Source organism: Aedes albopictus, chromosome 3 (genome assembly GCF_035046485.1).
Source record: "Aedes albopictus strain Foshan chromosome 3, AalbF5, whole genome shotgun sequence".
NCBI lineage: Eukaryota > Metazoa > Arthropoda > Insecta > Diptera > Culicidae > Aedes > Aedes albopictus.
This window is the reverse complement of record NC_085138.1, coordinates 235485505-235507282: the sequence shown is the minus strand read 5'-3', so window position 1 is coordinate 235507282 and position 21778 is coordinate 235485505. Positions and strand designations below refer to the sequence as shown.

General features: G+C 41.9%; 2 protein-coding genes across 2 annotated transcripts; one reads left to right on the top strand and one right to left on the bottom strand.

The window, feature by feature from the left end:
• Nucleotides 1-897: 897 nt before the first annotated feature.
• LOC115254125 (arginine-hydroxylase NDUFAF5, mitochondrial) lies at nucleotides 898-2165 on the top strand. The gene is made up of 3 exons (XM_029868391.2): nucleotides 898-953; nucleotides 1019-1153; nucleotides 1213-2165. Exons 2-3 carry the CDS (start codon nucleotides 1020-1022, stop codon nucleotides 2060-2062), a joined length of 984 nt encoding a protein of 327 aa, XP_029724251.2. The 5' UTR covers nucleotides 898-953; nucleotide 1019; the 3' UTR covers nucleotides 2063-2165.
• A 564-nt stretch (nucleotides 2166-2729) lies between these two features.
• Nucleotides 2730-17073, bottom strand: LOC109401589 (CDK5 and ABL1 enzyme substrate 2-like). Its single transcript, XM_029868357.2, has 5 exons — nucleotides 16017-17073; nucleotides 4691-5411; nucleotides 4430-4620; nucleotides 3124-3328; nucleotides 2730-3059 (listed from the first exon to the last, which is right to left on the bottom strand). The coding sequence occupies exons 1-5, from the start codon at nucleotides 16469-16471 to the stop codon at nucleotides 2919-2921; spliced, it is 1713 nt and encodes a 570-aa protein (XP_029724217.2). The 5' UTR covers nucleotides 16472-17073; the 3' UTR covers nucleotides 2730-2918.
• Between the last annotated feature and the right edge of the window lie 4705 nt (nucleotides 17074-21778).

The following is a 21778-nucleotide window of genomic DNA, read 5'->3' as shown; positions in this document are numbered from 1 at the left end:
TGAAGCGGACGAGTAATAAGACTTCCGAAGCCCGTGTAAAACGATGCGGCGTTTGTGTAAAAATCATTAAGCCATACCCAATCGATAATATGATGTGATTTTATTATATATATTATATATATTTTATATATATTTTTATTATATATATTATATATATTTTTTTTTCTGGGGCGCACTATAGTTTTCCCAAGCCGAAATAAAAAATCTTAAAAAGACAAAAAAAAACGGTTTAACCCGCAAAACATGTTAAAAACAGCGTTGCCTTATTTTCGGTTTTAAATTTCCAACATCGATTTCAATGAGAGTCTAATAAAGGTGGGGAAGAAGATACTTCGTGTGCGTGAGATCCGTGTCTGGTGCAAAACATGTCACTACTACAAGCAAAGCGAGCTCCCATAAGAACGCGTGTCAAATAGTGACGTCACTATTTGTATTTACATTTTTCTTTGCTTACTAATACCACAGACAAACAGACGTAACACTTCGAACATTTTTCGATTCAAATCATAGTCACGGAAACATATTCACCCAATGCTAAAAGGACTATGTTTGGCCGACCACCAACTAGGTGGCGGTAGTGAGCAAGCGTCAAACTCGAACAAAAACTATGCGAGCGCCACGGTTGGGCAGTTGGCCAACTATCAAATTTTGAAGAAGATCGTTAAATCAGTGAACGATGGGAATTATCAGAGTGTTACGTCTGTTTGTCTGTGCTAATACATAGCCATCTCTTCTTATTCCCCACCTGTAATATACTCTCATTGCATCGATTTATTTTTAGTGGCTTATGAAATCTTGACGCGATTCGACGTTTTAGCATTCGACTTTTATCGGGCTTCCTATTTTGACAGCTTTGAGTTGTTTTCCCTTTTTACTGTCGCTTTTGTTGACCTCATCTTCGTAAACACCGATGTTCGTATAATACGATCAGCTGGAGCTGATTGCACCTATAGGTACGCTTTTTCACAACACTTAGATTTATTTTATGTAATTTTGTAAAGTCTGTAATTCTTTGTAGAATGTTTCAAACAGTCCCATTTCGCACGACTCGAGGCTGTATCAGAGCGATCTTCAAACGACCCCTTTGTACTCCGGTTGTTAACATATTCGATAGGAATGTAAAGCGACTACAGCGCGAACGTGCCGCTAAAAGGTGAGCCGGTTTCAAATTACCCCGTTACATTATGCAATAAAAATGAGATTTCGTTTTAGTCAACATGTTGAATTGTACGATTACATCAAAGATGAAGTGGGCTACAGGATATCGGATCGTATATTCGATGTGAAGCGAGTGTTCGACAACGCGGTCGACTTGGGTGCAAGCCGGGGCTATGTGACAAACCACGTGCTAGGGGAAACGGTTAAAAAATTGACCGCAGTTGATCTGAGTCCCTCTATGCTGTCGCACGTCCGAGGAACTCCTGGGCTGGATTTCAGCGTGCGCGAAATGGACGAGGAAAAATTCGACTTTGATGCGAGCAGTTTGGATTTGGTGGTTTCGAGCTTGAGCCTTCATTGGGTGAACGATTTGCCGGCCTGTTTTAGAGCCGTGAATAAAGCCTTGAAACCGGACGGGGTATTTATAGGTGCAATGTTTGGCGGTGAGACTTTGTACGAGCTGCGATCGTCGTTACATCTAGCTGAGCAAGAACGAAGAGGTGGCCTTTCCCCACATTTATCTCCCTTTACGCAAATACGCGACGTTGGAATGCTGCTGAATAGAGCCAATTTTACGATGTTAACTATTGACACCGATGAGATTGTAGTAGGATTTCCGTCAATGTTTGAGTTGATGGGGGACCTGAAGGGGATGGCCGAAAGCAATGCGGCTTTCAATAGACCGTTGCATATTAGCCGAGACACGCTGATGGCAGCGGCTGCAATTTATAAAGATATGTATGGAAAGGACGATGGAGTGACCGCCACTTTTCAAATTATTTACTTTGTTGGTTGGAAACCTTGTCCAAGTCAACCGAAACCCTTGCCACGGGGCTCAGCGGACGTTTCTCTGAAGGATTTGGGCAAATTGATGGATCCAAAGCAGGTCGGTGATAAGAAATAAGTCATCATTTCAACTATTAGATGTTTGTTTATTGATTCCCATAAAAAGGAATATGAAAGAATAGAAATGAAACCACAAGTTAAAAACTGTATTGCAAACGTAATTAGAGTTTTTTTTCTCTTCGAACAAACATTGTGTATTAATCAAGAACGGGGAATTTGCAAAGCAGCAAAATCGGACTGGTGGTAAATGCAGCTAAAGCAAAGAACATTCTGTAAGGTGGAACTGAGCGAGATAGGACAAGCCTTGGAGTAGCAATGTTACGATAAACGGGAATACTTTCGAGATGGTACAAGAATTCGTTGCTAAGGGCTGACAATAACATGAACCTTGAAATACAAAGGCGCATCATCAGTGAAAGTCGTGCCTGCGGTAAAAAACACTATGGCAGCGCACTAATGTGTGCCAGAAGTTTCTCCAAGATTAGCAAGAAATGCCTCTAATAACTCAGCTTTTTCATTTCAGTTTAGCTTTACTGTTAATTAAATTGTTTGTTGAATTCTCTGAGAATCTTTTTTTTTCAGGTGAAAAGAAATTTTTCGATAATACCTACCATGTTTTCTTTCATGTAGAATCCTACTTGTGCTTTTACTGACTATTCGAAAAATGCGGATTTCAATTTGAATTTGAAGCCCATCGTCCCTTTTTATTCTATAACAAAAAGCAGTTCGTTTTTACTCAATTTTTATATTTTTAACTCTAAATAAAAGTCCGAAACAAATGATTCTTAACGATTAAGTTTTAACATATAAATAATAGAACCACAACTAAAGATAACTGAAAATAGCACTTGTTGTAAAATAGCATCATAAAGGAAATTCAGTTTTTTTTTCTTTCTGGAGAATGATGAGCAGTATTAGGATTCATACAGGAGACGTTGGTAATGTGGGTGAATCTCGGTGGTCGGCACATGTAGGCTGAACTCCAGTGCCACCAGAACGGCAAACTCCGAAGCGATCAGCTCTTTTTTACTCAAACGAAACACGCTCTCCGTTTTCTGTAAAGAATTCACATACGTTAATGGTTGAATCTAATCGCCAATATAATGGCATCGGACATACCTCAATCAAGCTTTTCAGCACCTCTCCCTTGACGTCATTCAATTTGGCACTGAGCAACAGGCAAGCGCCTGCACACAGCTTTCGATTGTCCTTGTTGATCATATTGGACAGAATCAGTTTCTCAAAGTAGACGTAAGCTTGCGAAATGGTCAGGAAATCGATGCGCGCGTCCAGTTTGTTGATGCGTTTCATTTCACGCTTAATACTGAAAGCGAAAAGGAACAAAATGAGATTAGGTGTTTTTATATCACATAAAAATAAGATAGGGTACGAATGCCATCAGTAATCTCAAGCTCCCATGTTCATCCTATTCGAAAAAAAAACAAGCGATTATGGCACCGATTGATTCCGTTCTTTTTGGTTTCATGCGTGCTCACTTTTAATAAAAAATACAAAAATAAGAAACAAAACAAACAGCGCTTCATTGTTTTTTGTTTTTAGTAGGATGACAATAGGAGCCAAGGGAACCAATACCCTAGTAGTCGAAATTTGTAAGGGACATCCAAACACACAAAATGCTCGAGCGTCGGGTGCTTATGACCATCTTTGGCGGTGTGGAAGAGAACAATGTGTGACGCCCGAAGAATGAACCACGAACCGGCTGCACTCTACGACGAACCTAGCACATGGGAGGTGGCAAAAGCTGGAAGGACACGATGAGCAGGGCATGTCGAGCGAATACCGAACATTAACTCTACAAAGCAGGTGTTCGTATCCTTGAAGAAATTAAATAGTTTTCTTTGCCAACTTAGAGAACAAAGCTCTCAAAAATAGACAAGTTTCCCTACCTAGAGTTTTATAGAAGTTTACTGTACTTCAAATTGCAAACCTATATGGAAGCTCTCAAATGAATATTTAAAAAAATATTTAACTTGAAAAGATAAGAATAGTATCTTAACATTGTACAAGACTGTCTGTCGCGACAGGTCTAGCCATTCGATAAGGATGATGTTATCATTCTTATCATGTTGGGGCGTGATGATATGATAAACAAAACTCTCGCGAGATACGTTACCACTCATCAAAGTCAAATAAGTTTAAACTAGAATTAAATAGCCACTGATACTGAACAGGATGCTAAAGAACAAATAGATTCCAACGCCTTAGTCTATGGAACGCTATTTACATATACCCGTGTGTGTACCTTCGCATACATTAAATTATCTAGCAGAGGAGCAAAAAGAAAGCACTGTTATCAGCTTGTCGCGTTGGTTTCCTTACCAGTCACATGTGGTGCATTTGATTATGTACCTTCATTGTCCACACCTACTCATAATCATTAAATATAAGCGTGTATCACACTCACCTTCTTAGCTTGCTGAGCGTCAGCTGAATGTGGGGGAACTTTTCCCGAAATTTGTCGTTCAGCTCCTTCTTCAGATCCGAAGGGCGCACGTAATCGATCACGGATGTCATGTACGAGGTGAAGGTCAACAGGGTACGATGTTTGCCAGCGATCAACTCCGGGTCGTCCAAAATGTTCGGCGAATATTGCATCTGTAAATGGAATGAAGAATTGGAGAGCCTGTAGTTATGCACATTTTACCGTATCATTCCTGAAACTTACTCCTGATATCGAGGTGAATCCCTCTTCCAGGTCACCTTTCACAGCATCCAAACTGCTCAAGTTTTGTGACGGACTTGCCGTGGTGTTACGGTTGGACTCGTAGCTGTAATACCGCGCAGCGGCATGATTTTCCAACGATGTGAAATTAGTTATCTCGAACCCACTGCGTGAGCTTTTTTCGTGCTTCTTTTCCCGATGATACTGTCTGGAGGGGATCAGCAGATGTCCGTAGGAAATTTCCTGCCCCGGTTCACCACCGCGTTCGATTCCAAGCAAACGGAACGCATCGAACGGCAGGTCGTTAATCGATGACAACGGCCTGGTGCCGGATGGATTGCGACGACGTCCTTCGCGACGTAGCTCAGCACGGGATGATTTTCCTTTGTAGTGAGGTATCACCGAAAACAGGAAACAGGGTGTGCGCTTCGACATCAGCACCACACGTTCATCGCGGAAGTTGTAGTTGCGCCCGGTGTTCGGGGGCAAAAACTTTACCTCACGCGATGCGGTCGGCTCATGGATCAGCACATTGCGGCGTCCTTGGATCAGACTTTCCGTGCTGCTGTTGCTCGGTAGTTCACGCTTCTCCTCACCGCTGGCATTCACCAGCAGGGTTCGTTTTACTCCGGGAGCTCCTGCGCGGAGCGATGTGGAGTTGGCACGAGCTCGCTTGTCTGCAGGATGATAGTAATGAATCCCTTCGTTGGGATTTACATTTTCTCTGGAAAGGGAAATAATTCAAGCAACATATTAGATTTGTGAGTGGAAGATTATTTTCGTGGATGATTATGACGTCGTCTTCTTGGTTGTAGTTGGCACACAATATACAAATTTATCCAATGGCCACGAAAAAGCCTTTCATATAAAAACTTTGGAAGTTTTGAAAGAATACTAAGTTGAATATAGGTAAACCAAGTTCCACTTCCTAAAACAGGCTAGAGGGAAATCACTACAAATGGAGTTTATCGGATCATTCGCTCTATAATCGGCATTCCTCGATGCTATCTGAATCAGTTGTCTGGTCCTTAAGACACGCTCTGGAGCATAGAGTTGACCGCGCACAAGTAAGGCAGGGCAATCAATCTCGTTAAGAATTATCTTATCACCATAAACTGCTCTATCTTTTCATCCCGCTTCAACAGTGCTTCAAAACTTCAAACGCACAAATCTCAAGATGCAAGCTTCACACAACTGTTCTTGCTCACTTAGCTTAAGCTTAAAATAAGAAGATCAGGTGCGCTGGTTTTGTTTACGAAGAGATTTGTGCCCTCGAAATCGTGAGTAGGTGCCAAAGTCGGCCATTGTGGCAGCCATTTTCGGATTCTAACAAGTCTGTCCTTAAGGTACTACAACTTTGAGCATAAAGTGGCAAGTTCAGCGGATCACGCCAAGGTAGATTTCTCAGGGCGTACCGTACAAACCTACGTTGTACTGCTTCTAATCTTGCAATACAGACCGCCTCGTACGGTGATCAAACTATCGACGCAAATTCCAGGACTGATCTGACGAGAGAACAGTAAAGAGAACGGAGACACATGGGATCATCGAAATCTTCTGACATTCTTGGGATGAAACCCAGTTGACGGTTGGCTTTGTCGATAACAGAAGAGTAGTATACTGCCATCGGACGTGTTGTATTCTCGGATACTACCGGTTTAAATTAATAAATCCCGAATTTAATCAGAGCGAATTCAAACCACGTTCTTTATTTTTATCCGTCAACATCTTACAAGATAATAAAACAAAGGGTGAGGCAAAGCCTCCTGTCATTACACACTAAATCAAAATACAACACTCCCTCCTTTCTCCGGGTTGCTTTAGGAGTCTCCGTTTCCGCCACAAGCCAGCTCGAAATCATCATAACGATGCGGACGTCGTGTCTGCCGCTTGGGACGGGTTCCCATTGTTATCGGAGAGGTAGATGGTCCAGTCGTCTCGGGTGCAGCGGATTCCAATGTTTGTCCGCCTCCATCGATAGAGTCCTCCACCTGAGGGTGGCTGGTATTTTCAGGTGGTGATGGTAACCTTCGCAAATGTGATGAATTTCGTCGAAATACATGTCCGTTGGAGCTCTCGATTACAACGGAGTTACCTTCCTTCTTGATTACAGTGTAGGGTTCTTTGTTGAATGGAGCTGATAACTTGTTTTGCTTTAAGAAGTTTCTTGTCAGCACTTGATCGCCTTCTTTGATGTTTGATTCTCGAGCACGGTGCGTTCGGTCATGTTGAAGTTTGGATGCTGTCTTGTATGAGATGTCCCTGTCTCGGATGTCCTGATCTGCTTCGTCTTCTTCGGCTCTGAACTCCGGCAGCCAATCTCTGAACTTCCTACCAAACGCTAACTCAGCCGGAGATCGGCCGGTTGCTGGATGAACGGTGAGGGAATATACGTAGTTGAACTCTTCTAGATCACGTTTCCAATCTGAGCGGTTCAGTGCAGAAATTCGAAGTTGTTTGAGAATGCTTCTATTCTGCCTCTCCACTTCCCCGTTTCCTTGAGGCCAGTAGGGGGTTGTGTGTCTGATGTAGATTCCGTAATATTCACAAAACTGCTTCATCTCGCTGCTGGAAAAGTTGGCTGCATTATCCGTGGTAATGGAGTTCGGAATGCCTAGGCGTAGTATTACAGGTCTCAGGCGATTCAAGATATCAATCGTAGCAGTTTGTTTTAGGACCTCGATGATTCTATAGCGGCTATACAGGTCTATGATCACCAGCAGAGATTCGCCGGACGGCAGCGGTCCCAGAATATCCATGCTAATGTCACTCCAAGGTGCTGAAGGCATTCCACGTACTGCCATCGGTTCCGGTGGTCCAGGCAAACGTACCATCTGGCAATCGATGCAAGACTTCACATTGCTCTCCGCCTCTCTGTCCATTGTTGGCCACCAAACTTTGGCACGTAGTCGCTGTTTAGTGCGTTCGATTCCCGGGTGACCAATATGCGCCAGCTTGAGTACCTTCTTCCGCAGCTTTATGGGTATGATTAAACGATCGCCTCGCAAAACCAAATCTGCTACCACCATCATCTCAGATTTGAAAGGCACATACTTCTTAATGGATTCCCCCCCAGTCATTGGTCACCAAGGCTTTCTTCACTGCAGTCAGTTCGTCATCTTCAAGTGTCGCTTTTATGACATCATCCAAGCTCAACGCTGTCGGTTTCGCCAATTCTGCAACGGCCAGCAACATCGCCTCTCCCTTGACATCATAGGTACTGCAACGGTCGAGCTTCGCCAAACGAGATAGGGGGTCAGCAATGTTTATTTTGCCTGCCACGTGCACTATTTTGAAACGGAATGATTGCAAGCGCAAAGCCCACCTCTCGATCCTCGGGCATGATCGATGATTTGGTCCGAAAATAACCTTTAGCGGCTGATGGTCTGTTACCAAGAAAAACTCAAGTCCTCTCAAATACATTTGGAGCCTCTCGGTGGCCCAAACAAGCGCAAGAGCCTCTTTCTCGTTATGCGCGTATGCTTTCTCTGCCTCTGACAGCCCCTTGCTAATATAGCATATCACACGTTTGTGGTCGTCTCGCTCCTGAATCAAAACCGCTCCGAGTCCGGTTGGGCTCGCGTCCGCAATCAGGAATGTTTGGTCGAATGGCGAATAGTATCCCAGGTTCTTTGGGTCGATCAGGACGACCATCCCCAAAAAGCTGCGAACTTCTTCTACAGTACGAGGCTCTCGGAATCTCTTGATGGCCTCCACTTTTTCGTCTGTTGGAGAGATTCCCTTTTCAGAGAGCACATGACCCATGAATTCAACCTGATTTTGGGCAAATGTGCACTTTTTGGTGTTAATCGTGAAGCCACTTGATCGTAGTCGTTCGAGTACAATTTGCAACGTTCTATCGTGTTCCTCTTTTGTGTTTGCAAATATCAGGATGTCATCGATGAATGGCTTGACTCCTGGTATGCCACTCAATACTCGATCGATTATGCTCTGAAATATTTCAGAGGCACAGTTGAGCCCAAACATGAGTCTCTTGTACCGATAGTATCCTGTAGGTGTCGCGAATGTTGTTATATGCCGGGACTCCTTTGCCAGAGGAACTTGGTGAAAGGCCTTCACCAAATCAACCTTCGAAAACCATTTGCAACTATTCAGGAGCGGAACAATGTTGTCAAATGTTGGCAATGGATAATGCTGGGAGACGATAGCTTGGTTGGCAGCTCGCATATCAACGCACAATCTCACCTCCGATGGATTTGCCGCCTTCTGCCTGACAACAAGTCGAGAGATCCACGCGGAATCACGTGGCGCTGGCTCGATCACATCCTGCTGCAGCAACCTCTGGATTTCCTTCTCGGTTCCCTCACGTAGAGGTATGGGAACATAACACTGCGTCTGCTGCACTGGTTTGATTGAAGGATCGATTTCGATTTTTGCTTCTATTCCGATTACCTTTCCAATCTTGTCCTCGTCCTTGTCCATCGTCCAAACCGCCGTGTTGATGTGCAGGATGCCCAGTTGCTTCGCCGTCGTTTTACCAAGCAAACATTGTCCTTCTCCTTCAACGACGTACACCTCCGCCATTACTGATTTGTCCTTCGTTGCAATTTCCGCTTTAAACATTCCCGCAACCTTAATCGTGTGGTTTCCGTAGGCTTTCAGAGTTTTCTTCGCATCCCGTGTTTGGAAGTTCACTTGAACCGAACGTTTTTTCAGTTGCTCCCATGTCCTTCTGTCGATGACGTTTACTCCAGCTCCGGAGTCCACCAACCAGTCCAGTTTGATTCCTCCTACAGCGCAAGTTACCTTCTCACAACAGTCCGGCTCAGCAGCGAACAAGTACTGGATGCTTCCTTCGTCTTCCTCGTCGCGACTGCTGTCTGAATCCTCCACATTCGTTCGATTTCCATCCGTGTTGATCTGTCTCAATCGATGGTCGTTTTGCTGCTTCGAAGAGTTACCGGACTTTGTCTTGCAGCACTTTTTGAAGTGACCTTTCAATCCGCAACGTTCGCACTTTCCTTTCCTCGCTGGACATCCCTCGTCGTTTGCATAATGGCCGAACCTTCCGCAACGGTAGCATTCCCTCTTGCTGCTTCCACCGGAAATTGCGAGCTTGTTCAGTTCCCCACTTGGAGCCGCCAGATTCTTTCGATGCTTTTCGATAGTTTCGAGTGAACGTCCCAACTCGACGGTCTCCGCCAGGGTCATTGCAGGCTTCGTTAAAATTTTTGCCCTTAGGTCGTCCGAAGCGCCTTTTTCGAAGATTTGCTCCTTAATTTCATCATCCAAATGATCGCCGTATTCGCAAAGATTGCCCTCTTCGCGTAACCTGAGCACGAACTTTTCAATCGATTCTTCGGAGCCTTGTTCCAGGTTTCGAAATTTGTGCCGCTCCAGTGGAAGACACTTCATAGGTAGGAAGTAATCATCCAAGATCTTCATTGCTTCTTTGTAGACGTCGGATCCGTTTGGCACCGCCGGTTCATCTTCCCCTCTTAAACCGAAATAGGTATCTTGCACTTGTGGGCCGGCGAAGTGCAGGAGGTATGATTTCTTCCGCGACGCTAGTGCAATATTATTGACCTCCAGGAAGATTTCGAAAGATCTCTTCCACTTTTTCCATCTCGCCGATACGGTAGCAGTGTCACCAGGCTCAAATGGCATGCTTTGGTTGAACTGACCGGCCATCATGTTTACGTTTGTTCACCGCGCGACGCCGTTTCCGAGTTTCCGAATTACCGACTTTTTGCCAATGCTACGACCGATTTTCCGACTGTTTTACTTCCGCCGGGTTCCGACCTACTCGTCGCCAATGTTGTATTCTCGGATACTACCGGTTTAAATTAATAAATCCCGAATTTAATCAGAGCGAATTCAAACCACGTTCTTTATTTTTATCCGTCAACATCTTACAAGATAATAAAACAAAGGGTGAGGCAAAGCCTCCTGTCATTACACACTAAATCAAAATACAACAGGACGCATAAATGTACACAGCTAGTCGCGTTCGGTAATTTTTACCGAAATCTCAACAGCTGAACGTTCGGTAATGGTTTTTTACCGAAATTCTGTAAAAATTACCAAATTTCGGTAAAATGCAGGGGGGGCGACACTAGTTTTGCCAAGCCAAAAAACCTCAAGAAAAGCTGAAAAAAGCTCAAAAAAGTCGCTAAAACCCGCAAAAGTTTTACGGGTTCTACCGGGTTTTTTCGACTTTTTTCGGCTTTTTTTGGGGTTTTTCGGCTTGGCAAAACTAGTGTCGCTCCCCCCGGTAAAATGTTATCGTTTATCTGTCAAATTTTAACGAAGTTCGGTAAACGTCACCGAATTTCTCCGGTAAAAAACTTAACGGTTGAGATTTCGGTAAAATTTTACCGAATTCGGTGATTTTTTCTAAGTGTGTAACATGTTACATTTCGATATTTTTCAGGTTTTTAAGTCAAATATCATATTTTGATACGCATTTTTGAAATATTTTGTCAACATATGAATTTATATATATTTATTTCGATAGTTGAATTGCATTGAAGGTAATCAAATTGCAACAATATAGCTAAAGTTTATTCTGAAAATGCGTTTTCTTGTGTTTTTCTATTGTAACAATAGGAAGCAATCAGTGAAGTACTAGATTGAAAGTAGTGAGCTGGATTTTTGTATGGTGAGATGATCAGTTCTCCGTTTTTGCAATGAAATGGTGCAAACAGCGTGGGTTATATGATTCCTTGCCTAATTTGATGCTGTTTGAGCAAAAGTTTGGGTAACTGTGTTGTTGAAGTTACAAGAAATAAATAATACAACAACGCAGTTACCCAAACTTTTGCTCAAACAGCATCAAATTAGGCAAGAAATCATATAACCCAAGCTGTTTGCACCATTTTATTGCAGAAACGGAGAACTGATCATCTCACCATACAAAAATCCAGCTCACTACTTTCAATCTAGTACTTCACTGATTGCTTCCTATTAACATTTATGCGTCCGAGGGCAGTATAAGGCTATCTGACGTTTGATCACCCTTCTTTTTTGGCTACTTAGGGTGCTATTACACTCTTTGCCCAGACGCCAAATATTTGACCACTTTTGACAGATAAATTTTGGCAGGTTGTTTGGCTCTGTTTGTCCCTATTCGTTTTTCGAGAGTGACAAATATTTTTGTTTGCCAGGTACACCTTGGTCAAAATTTAACTGTCAAAAGTGGTCAAATATTTGGCATTGGTCAAAGAGTGTCATACTAGCTTTACTGAGGAGTATAGAGTTTTGCATCGAAATTTAACCTCAATTTTCTCTCCGAGAGAGAAAAGAACGGCAACGAATGGGAATCAAAACAAACCACCGGAAAATGTCAAAATTCGCGTGAGAGGGTGAACCGAAAGTTCATTCGTGACGTCACCTTGCAAAATTCTATAGACGAGTGCCTGCTGAAAGTTCACTCGGGCAGCGAATTTTGACACCACAGCGGGGTCGACTCTCCAACAACTTCTACCCAGCTGAAAATTTGTTTAATTTATTGCATCTAGTTTTCGCGATGAAGTTCGAAAAATATGAGCTAGTGCAGTAACTATATGCATATGCATCACTTTAAATGAAAATTCATGTAAGAAATCAAAGAAAAAAAAAATATCAGCGCATTTTGGTGATGCATCTCTGAGTAGAAGTTGTTGAGAGTCGACCCCGCTGTGCTATCAAAAATTTTCAGGCTCAGTGAACTCAATGTTCGTCGGTGCACTCGTCTATTGGTTTGTTTGCATACCAATGAGAATATTAAACAAAAAAATGCTATCTTTTGCTGCTGCAGAAGAGAGAAGGGTGATAATCGTTAGATTGCCTTATAGCTTGAACGTCAATCGAGAATCAAGCAAAAAACACCAAGGTCCAAAACTTTCTCAACGCGTTCGAGTTCTCTATTGGAGATTTGCGGCGACAGCACGAGATGACGCAGCACTTGGACACACTTACCGCTAAGAAATTTATGCAGCACCAAGATGCAAAACGATCCAGAATCTTTTGAAGTTCCTTGCAGTCTGTTGGGCTTTGTACAATCAGGAAAATTTTCAGATCATCGGCATAGATTAGCAAACCATAATTGCATTGGCGAGCAGAATAGTCACATCACAGACAAACAGACGTCTCACTCTACTTACTTCTCATCGTTACCATATTTAACGGTGAGTTCAAATATTTTGTAGTTCGAAAATTTCTCAATCACGGCGCTCGCTTCGTTTTTGCTCCTGTTTGACGTTTGCTCACTACCGCCACCTATTGAGTGGTTTGCGTAACACAGCTTGGTTAGCATTGAGCGATTATGTTTTTGTGACGATGATTTTTATCGCAACTTGTTCCAAGTGATACGTCTGTTTGTCTGTGGTCACATCATTGAAAGTTAATGAAAATAACAGAGGCCCAAAGTTGCTGACGAAACGGTTGATCCAATTCTTAAACACAACACAACACAACTCGAACTTCCTGCCAAATCTTGGAATTGCAAACAGATTTATCCATGAACACAAACATCAGTTTTTTTGTTTGTGGTGTCATCAGACGACTGGCTAAGACCGGTCACGGTCCATCTCGCCAAACAAACATAAATCTTACGGGGACACTTCCTCATTGGATGGTGAACAACATCTGAGCACATAACACATACTGTTTTTGGGTTTGTGCAAGATTTTTTTCCTTCTCTTGTCTTCAATGTGAAATAACTTTTTTCTCGTTGCAATAAAATTGATAATACTTTCACTTCTTCTTCTTCTTCTTTATGGCTCTACGTCCCCACTGGGATTGGCCAGCCTTGCATACTTTCACCAAATTCTAGGTGGCAATATAGTTGCCACTGCTCCCCGTTAAGCCCAAAAACGAGCTTTTGAGGTAGCAATATAGTTGCCTCTGCCCGTTTAGGGTACTTTTCTTCTTTTGACTTCGACAAACAGTCGGAAAATAGTTTTTAGAGTAGATTAGGGCTTAATCCATAATATAAACTGAGTAGTTCAGCTCATATCAACCCATAATTTGATTATTTCTTAAAATATTTACCAAATCGACAGTTTTACAATAAATTTGAGCTTAATTTCTTCACGCGGTCAAATTTAGTCATTTTTGACTAAACTATTTGTTTAAGCTTTGTTTTGTACCAAAAATATCAGGCGTTTGTTAGTAATCCCAATTTTGCGTAAACCAAAAATGAAGTTTGAAATAAATTGTGGTGGCAATATAGTTATTACTGCCTTATAAAGCGTTAAAAGAGGACTAGTTTATGATCAGACAGCTGTGAAAGAATGATGATTATGATCATTTAGGGCGTCACAATAAATTATTGAAGTCTAATACGTCACATGGTACGATGCGATTAGCTACTTCGGCTTCCGCAGCTGTTGGAATGCGGATATCGATTGTACCTACTTCAAACAAAACTGATGAGAAAAAAGCTCACATTTCTCCTCGGAGCTACTTGTCATAACATCACTAGCGTTTAAAAAACGGACACTTTTGTGAGTAGTAGCGTTGGAGCATCTTATAGCGTCGGCGTCGGAGATCACGAAGATGCCGATTAGACCAGACAGGTTTCCTTGGAGGTCTGACCTGGAGACTGTTTCAGCAATGAAGATATGGGGAATGTTGTTAAAAGCTGTAACAGCACTGTTGACATCCACACAGCGGTAAACTTCGAGTTCGGACCAATCGACTTGCGACAGAAGATAATTCAAAGTATCAAATTCATCACGGCGATTCTCACTTTCCGAAAGATCAATGTTGTCAAAGAAACTTATGGGGACATCAACAGCATAGAGATATCCCCCAACAATGCAATTATTTCGTTCCGCGCACCACGTAGACGTAGCGACCATCACTTGTTTGACTGACTGTGCTTTGGAAACGTTCCTCACACGCATCTTCCAACGAAGTCATCGCCTTATATAATCGTCAATGTTTTCGACCTCGTAAAGCCCTGCAGCTTACTATCAAGGTTAGTGGTGGCTATCGGCACATTCAAAAGTGTTACCTAGTTAACGTCATAGGCTACACCTGACCTTGAGTTGCGTAAAGGTCGAGGGGGAGGGGGGGGGGGGGTGATGTTTTATTGACGCCAGTGTGATCCGCCCAACCTACGAACTGAAATTGGAGGCTCTCCGTAAAATACAACCCAAGTACCTAATAATGTTAGCTGAATAACAGCTTAAGCTCAAGCTTAAGAGTCTTTTATTCATCCATTGCACAGCAATAGTGTTTGTTGGGTACCCAGCAACGCCTGGCGAAGAAGACACCGGTTTATTAACGAGATTTTTTATCGCAAGGCTAGTTCATTTCGGGACCCACGGGTTTACCTTCCAAAGAAAGAATTTAAATTCAGTGAGTTTGTCAGGAGTGGGATTTAATCTCAGGTTCTCGGCGTGATAGGTCCCACATTTCTGTGGGATTTATTTATTTATTTTCTAAATTTTAGGATTTAAGGACAAACGTCTTGAAATCCCGCTTGAACAGTGCATCAGAATTTCAAACGCACAAATCTCAAGAAGCAAGCTTCAAACAACAGTGCCTTTTATTATTCTATTCTTGCTCACTTGTAATAAGCTTAAAATAAGAAGCTCAGGTGCGCTGGTTTTGTTTACGAAGAGATTTGTGCTTTTGAAATCGTGAGTAGGTACCAAAGTCGGCCATTGTGGCGGCCATTTTGGGATTCTTACAAGTCTGTCCTTAAGGTCACGCATAGTGCGCCGTATTGCGCATGTGATGCGCTATGTAACTCACTATGCGCGACTTTAGATTCGACGCATGATTTGAAAGCCAGAGAATTTGTTAGGTGGTACATAAACAAATTGTCTGGATAAAATATTTTTCCAAATTTCAAAGCCCGGTTTTTAATCGAATTGATAATGTCTCGTCTATTCTAATTATAAATAATAATAAACACATTTTGCTGAAATAAATGAAGGCAAAGTCGAAGTTTGTTGAACTCGCAATCTTCACTCCTCGAACCGGAGCCCAGTGGACTACATGATTGCGGAAACCGTATTAAACTGGGCAAATCCAGTTCTCAAATTGATTGAGCCTAGACAAACTGGAAGTGAGACCTTATTTGGCATAACATGTCGATAACCACTATGCGGTTTATTAATAAACAAATGAACAGTCTACAGTCTGCTCCACAATTCAACAATAATTGCTAGTAATAACAATTATTGTTTTTTTACTCTGCTAGAGATTATATTCACCTGAATCGAAAAAAATAAATCATACCCGTCCTAAAACTGATTTCAAATAGACCGAGAGAATATACTACTGACTCATGTGTATGTCTTTGCTAACAGTATGGTACAAAACATTAATCGTGAAATCATGTTCGAACTAGATTCAGTTCAAATGCACCTACCTGTCCTTGAGCGCTGTTGAAGTGACTTTCGAGAACACCACGTTGCCCTCGCTGTCGATCCGATGGACAGCGTTCCTGTCGGGACTCTTTCCAAATGTGCCAGTTCGGGCACGGATTCGTCTTACTGTGCCACCTTGAACAAGGGATCCATTGGTCACGCCACCACCGGCACTCAACTTGGACTCCAGATAGTCGATATTGCTCGCGTATTCACCGTCTGGGCCCATCCCAGGGGCGTCGATGTTGTCCTCGGAGGAATCATCGAACGTGGTCGTCCGGGTGCCATCGACATTATTGTTGTTTAGGTTGGAATGAAGGACACCGCCAGCACCTGAACCGTGCAGTGGACCTAATTTCGTATCTCTGTGGGTGCCGTCCAGCGAAATGTTGGACAGAAAGGAGATCGCAGCCAATCTACGACGAAAACGGGACTTGCTGTTCATAGAACTAGCCATTAATCGAAGGAATACGATTGACTCGAACTTGGTCGGTTTACGATTTTCTCCACTTCACTGGTACGAATCTTCCAAAACACACCCGGGCAAACTAATAGAACAGAACAAACCGCCTGCACCTATCTTCCGGACAACAAAACAAAAAAAAACTAAACCAAGATGAGAGGGATCCTTTTCCAAGTGGTGCCGCGAAGCAAATATCAGTTCTTTTTATTGGGAATCATCTTGAAGCTGGCTTTACTCCTCGCAGTCTCTCTGAACACTTTCCGACGGTTCCTTTCTTTTCTGCTGATAAGCGAAACTGTAGAACAAACAATGAGCTCTGCTCGGTCCAGCTCCTCCACCACTCGAGTTACACAACACGAAGCGCGTAGGCCACCTCTAAATGCCTCAGTCTCAGTATTTAGTAATGCACTTCACACTATAGATCGAACGCAGCAAATCGCGGAATATTGTTTGTCTTTGAGCACCGCAACGATACCAGAAACTCCTGACGCGACGAAATACGATTCCGAATCGAGAAGGGATTAGTGTAAACAGCCCAGGCTAGCAGCAAAAATAATGTCGGTCCAAGGAGAATACATTTTACTAAGGTGGCGCAGATAAACATTGCAAACCAAGGAGAATACATTTTACTAAGGTGGCGCAGATAAACATTGCAAACCACTGGCTGTCTCTTCCACTCTTCTGGTGTTCTTATGCAACTGAAATAGTGACGTCACTATTTCAGTTCCATAAGAACACCAGAAGAATGGAAGAGACAACCAGTGGTTTGCAATGTTTATCTGCGCCACCTTAGTAAAATGTATTCTCCTTGATTGCAAACCACTGGTTGTCTCTTCCATTCTTCTGGTGTTCTTATGGAACTGAAATAGTGACGTCACTATTTCAGTTGCATAAGAACACCAGAAGAGTGGAAGAGACAGCCAGTGGTTTGCAATGTTTATCTGCGCCACCTTAGTAAAATGTATTCTCCTTGATGTCGGTCTCCGTCTGCGAAATGACGACTGATCTTGAATTTTCTTCTTTTCAATGTTTTTGTTTCCGTCTTCGCGCGAGTGAGCCGACGTGCGGACGACGACGACGACGGTGCTGTCATTTTTGAAGCCGCTTTCACCGGGGCAGGGTTGCCGGCTTTGCGGATTGTTTAAAAATTACGTCGAGTTGTATAGTCTATTTTGGGAACGTTCAAAAATTACGTCCATGATTTGGGGGAGGGGGGGGGGGGTCTAGAAAAGTGTGACAGTACGTGTATTGGGTATAGGAAAAGTGCGTGACAGAGGGGGGAGGGGGGTCTAGAAATCCCGAGAAACGGTGGACGTAATATTTGAATCTTCCCTTTACGAAACGACAACAGTATTATATTAGTATGATATTGATAAATATTAACACTCACGGGCTTGGGCGCAACCTCCTGTCAAATTTTCATTCATGAAATGAGCGATCAGCTGATCCGAAACCAAGGAGAATACATTTTACTAAGGTGGCGCAGATAAACATTGCAAACCACTGGCTGTCTCTTCCACTCTTCTGGTGTTCTTATGCAACTGAAATAGTGACGTCACTATTTCAGTTCCATAAGAACACCAGAAGAATGGAAGAGACAACCAGTGGTTTGCAATGTTTATCTGCGCCACCTTAGTAAAATGTATTCTCCTTGATCCGAAACGTCTCGTAAAATCTAGATTGAGTTTGAATAAGGGCGAAAGTAACATGAGAGAGTTCTCTTCATCGACTCTCTCTTCTTCAAATTAAAGTGACAAGTTGCAAGTATTGTTGAACTTTTTGGTCATAAATCGCTAGGTTGCGATGCAATCTAGCGTCTAAGAGCACCTTTAACGGTGCGCTTCTATACCCCGTTTGGCAGCCCTCCATCATTGCAGCAAACTTTACCGGTCGCTGCTGGATGCGCTCGCAAAATAGTAGCGCTATGGGTGGGTGACCAAATATAGTAGCGGGACAGTTGCGCTGCTAAAAATTCTATGGGAATATGACAGCCCTCCCGATACGAATCAGGATGACTAATAGGCTCCTAAAGGCCTATCTCAATTTCTGCATAATTCGATCAAACATTGATTAAAACGACATGTTTACTCATTTTTTAAAGTTTTCCTATTAGGTAAAGCCCATAAAATTTATTTTCAAAAATTTTAAAAATTTTTGCAACACTCCTTGTTTAGCATTCAATTTTGGATAAATGTTGTTTACCGTGTATGTCAAACAGGAACATTTGTTGTCAAAAGTGAGCCAATGTGATGTCTTTTGCAACCCGTCGTTTCACTTTCGTTACGTCAAGGTTGACCTCGGAAGTCAAACAAGACCTGCTCACCATTATTTTATTCTCGAGTTTACTAACTATTCTGCCATTGTTTAAGTTCGGGAAAAATACCATTGAGATCAGAAAAGCATGCTCCTTCGTGTTATGCAGCAAAATTGGGAAAATATTTTTCATTTTAGGACCCTATTTGATTGCAACCGGTGTGGAAGAGGGTGGTTAAGTCAAAATGGTAGCGCTGCGTGGGTTGCTCGAATAGTAGCCGCCGTTAATGTTGCTCTTAAAAATACAAAAACAATAAAATGTAATGTAGAACACCATACAGTAAATTGTAAATAAGATTTTTACAATATACTATACGGGTTGTTAAGTATCGTAACAATATAAAAAAATATTTTTCTCCATATATATTTTTTTGCAAAACCATACATTATATTGTAAATGAATTGTTATAAATACTGATACGTGGGTTTTAATAAACCGTACATTGTATGGTACACGTATGGTTTCAAACAACAAAATGTATCGTAAATATATTGTTTTTAATTGTAGTTTCACCACTGGTTATTCATTTAATTAAATGGTTTTGGAATGGTTCTATTTTGTTATGTTGTATTGGTTTACATTACATAAACCATGTAATGTTATATTATCTTGTCATTTTCCTCCTGTTAATGGCATCTTAGGCTTACTAGCATTATGAGAATGCGCTTTGGGAATTCTCCAGAGCGTTTTGGATAACCCTTCATATATTGGATCGCCCACGTCTAAGTCTGAGTCGAGGTCTGAGTAGTCTCTGATTGCATTAACAGTTGAAGCTTAGGCTCCCATTCCCCACCAGCCAGATAACCGGGTTTCGCAAACTAAGCATTTAATTTGTGGCAACACTTTGAGCGGCGTGATGGAACTATGCCGAGCGCGCTAAGCATTATTAGACCACTAATGTAGTTGCATGAAGTGGGTGACGAGGTACATAAGTATCATTACAGCGTGCTTAACCGTTATTGCAATATTGAGGCTCCAGTTTGACTAAAGTTTGAAATACACGTATGTATTTAACAACTCATTAGAAAACTGTCAAGTTCGATTCAAGTATAAGTTAGGTTAAGAAGCGAACCCACAGACGAACCTATATTAGAATTTCCTTCAGTATTCAGTCCAGTCCATATGTTAAAGATGGCTCTACGTCAAAGATAAAGTTCGTCAATCGTATTGAGTTGTCCAAAAAATGTCTCACGAAACCTAATGCAAGCCTATCCATATACGTGAGAACAAAAGATGTTTACAAAGTTCTTACAGATAGATTAACACGGGAAATCTGAACACAAACCACTACCACACAGGAATTTGGATTGGTCAATTCCTCTCATCGCACTCTACATACCTAGCCTGCCATATCTCTTGGATCTGCGCTCGGATCTGCGATGCTTAAGACGTCTGGTTTACTACTTATTTAAACATTTTAATGACTTTAAATTGATGTTTCAACTTATTCACTTTTTTCTTTCATTTCCTTTGCATCATAAAAGTCACAAAGATCAACAAAACAAAGCACGGAAAAAATCTAAAACTGAATAAATAATTAAAAATGCACGGAAAAATAATGATTCGGAAAAGTGAATGGTTCTAACATAAGAAAAACAGTATAATATAGTGTTACAGAAAAATCGAATGTAAATGAATAGTAGCTACAATGTGCGAAGCTTTTAGTGAATCATTTCATTACAATATACATTATTGTAGCTGGTACACTGTATGGTGCAGGAATGGTTTTCACCAAACACCCTATGGTTAGTTTTTATCCGGGTACTGACTGCACCCCAAATTGGACTGACACAGTGCACACACCTTCAAAGTGTGATTACAGCGCAGGGATACGTCGGATCGAAATGAGGTCTTCGGTGCACTTATTCCTTGTAAATGAAGGAATAAGTGCACCGAAGACGCCGAGACAATCCGAGGCAAATGTGCACTTTTATCACATTTTTTAGGCGTACCAAAAAAAGTGTGATAGTCCAATTTGAGATGTAGTCTGCAATCCCGAATAAAACGGTATCATACATAAGCCATACGGGCTATCATTTTCTTATTATTCGTGTTATCATAAACTGGATTATAAATCGATGATACGATGAATCATATTGATGCTACTTGCTATCATATACGGAGTTTTAATGATAGACCGAATGGGTTGTTAAGTATCGTTACCATTCAAAAATGCCATTTTTCTCGAACAAAATTTTAGCACTATTATTCATACTATGATCGCTTTATCATATTTTTTAACGATACTGTGAATAATAAAAACAAAACGGAAATATTTCATGAAATATTCTTTATCGACTATAGAAAAAAATACACCCCTGCGAGCATTTGCTGGGCACTGTCAAGTTTTTGTATCATTATATGAATCGTTGTTTTCATTCGTGGTGATTTTTTTAAAGTTTGCTGTATCTCTGGCTGGATTGGGAATCGAACCGTGTTAGTGATGTGCTTGCTCCTTTTCGCGCGATGTCTCCGTACTAGACCAAATGGAATCGTCGGTCGCGAGTGTTTGAAAGTGGTAAAACTGAAAACTCTATCGAGTGGAACATCTCCTTTCACACTAGTATTGGCCGCATCGGAAGGTATGTTTTTCAGTGGTCTCCAGTGATTTGCTGGTCGCAACTGGTCGCTGGAAACATTAACGTCAGCAGTTATAAGCCGTCGTAACAAGAACCTAAAATTGTCTTCACTACAATTGTGTTTTTTTGTGCCTACAAAGTGCCGGATTTCGTTCCCAACTCTCTCAAATATTCTGCAAGTGGCATGTAACTCCAAAGAGACTGGAACCTGCGACTGCAAGGGCTTTAGTTTTGAAGCTCCGCTCGTGGTTGTACATGCACTCAAGTGAGGTAGATGTGAAGTGTTAAACCCGTTTTTGTACCTAAAATGCCAAACATCGGCATTGAAAATCGGATGACAATGCAGACTATCGTGATGACCTCTTATTCCAACCATTAAATAATAAATATAGTGAAAAAATAGTCAAA

Coding starts and splice junctions, on each gene's coding strand:
- LOC115254125 (XM_029868391.2), top strand. CDS start 1,020: ATGTTTCAAACAGTCCCATTTCGCACGACTCGAGGCTGTATCAGAGCG. Junction 1,154..1,212: donor CGCGAACGTGCCGCTAAAAG/GTGAGCCGGTTT, acceptor ATTTCGTTTTAG/TCAACATGTTGAATTGTACG.
- LOC109401589 (XM_029868357.2), bottom strand. CDS start 16,471: ATGGCTAGTTCTATGAACAGCAAGTCCCGTTTTCGTCGTAGATTGGCT. Junction 4,621..4,690: donor GATTCACCTCGATATCAGGA/GTAAGTTTCAGG, acceptor TTCCATTTACAG/ATGCAATATTCGCCGAACAT. Junction 3,060..3,123: donor TGCTGAAAAGCTTGATTGAG/GTATGTCCGATG, acceptor AATTCTTTACAG/AAAACGGAGAGCGTGTTTCG.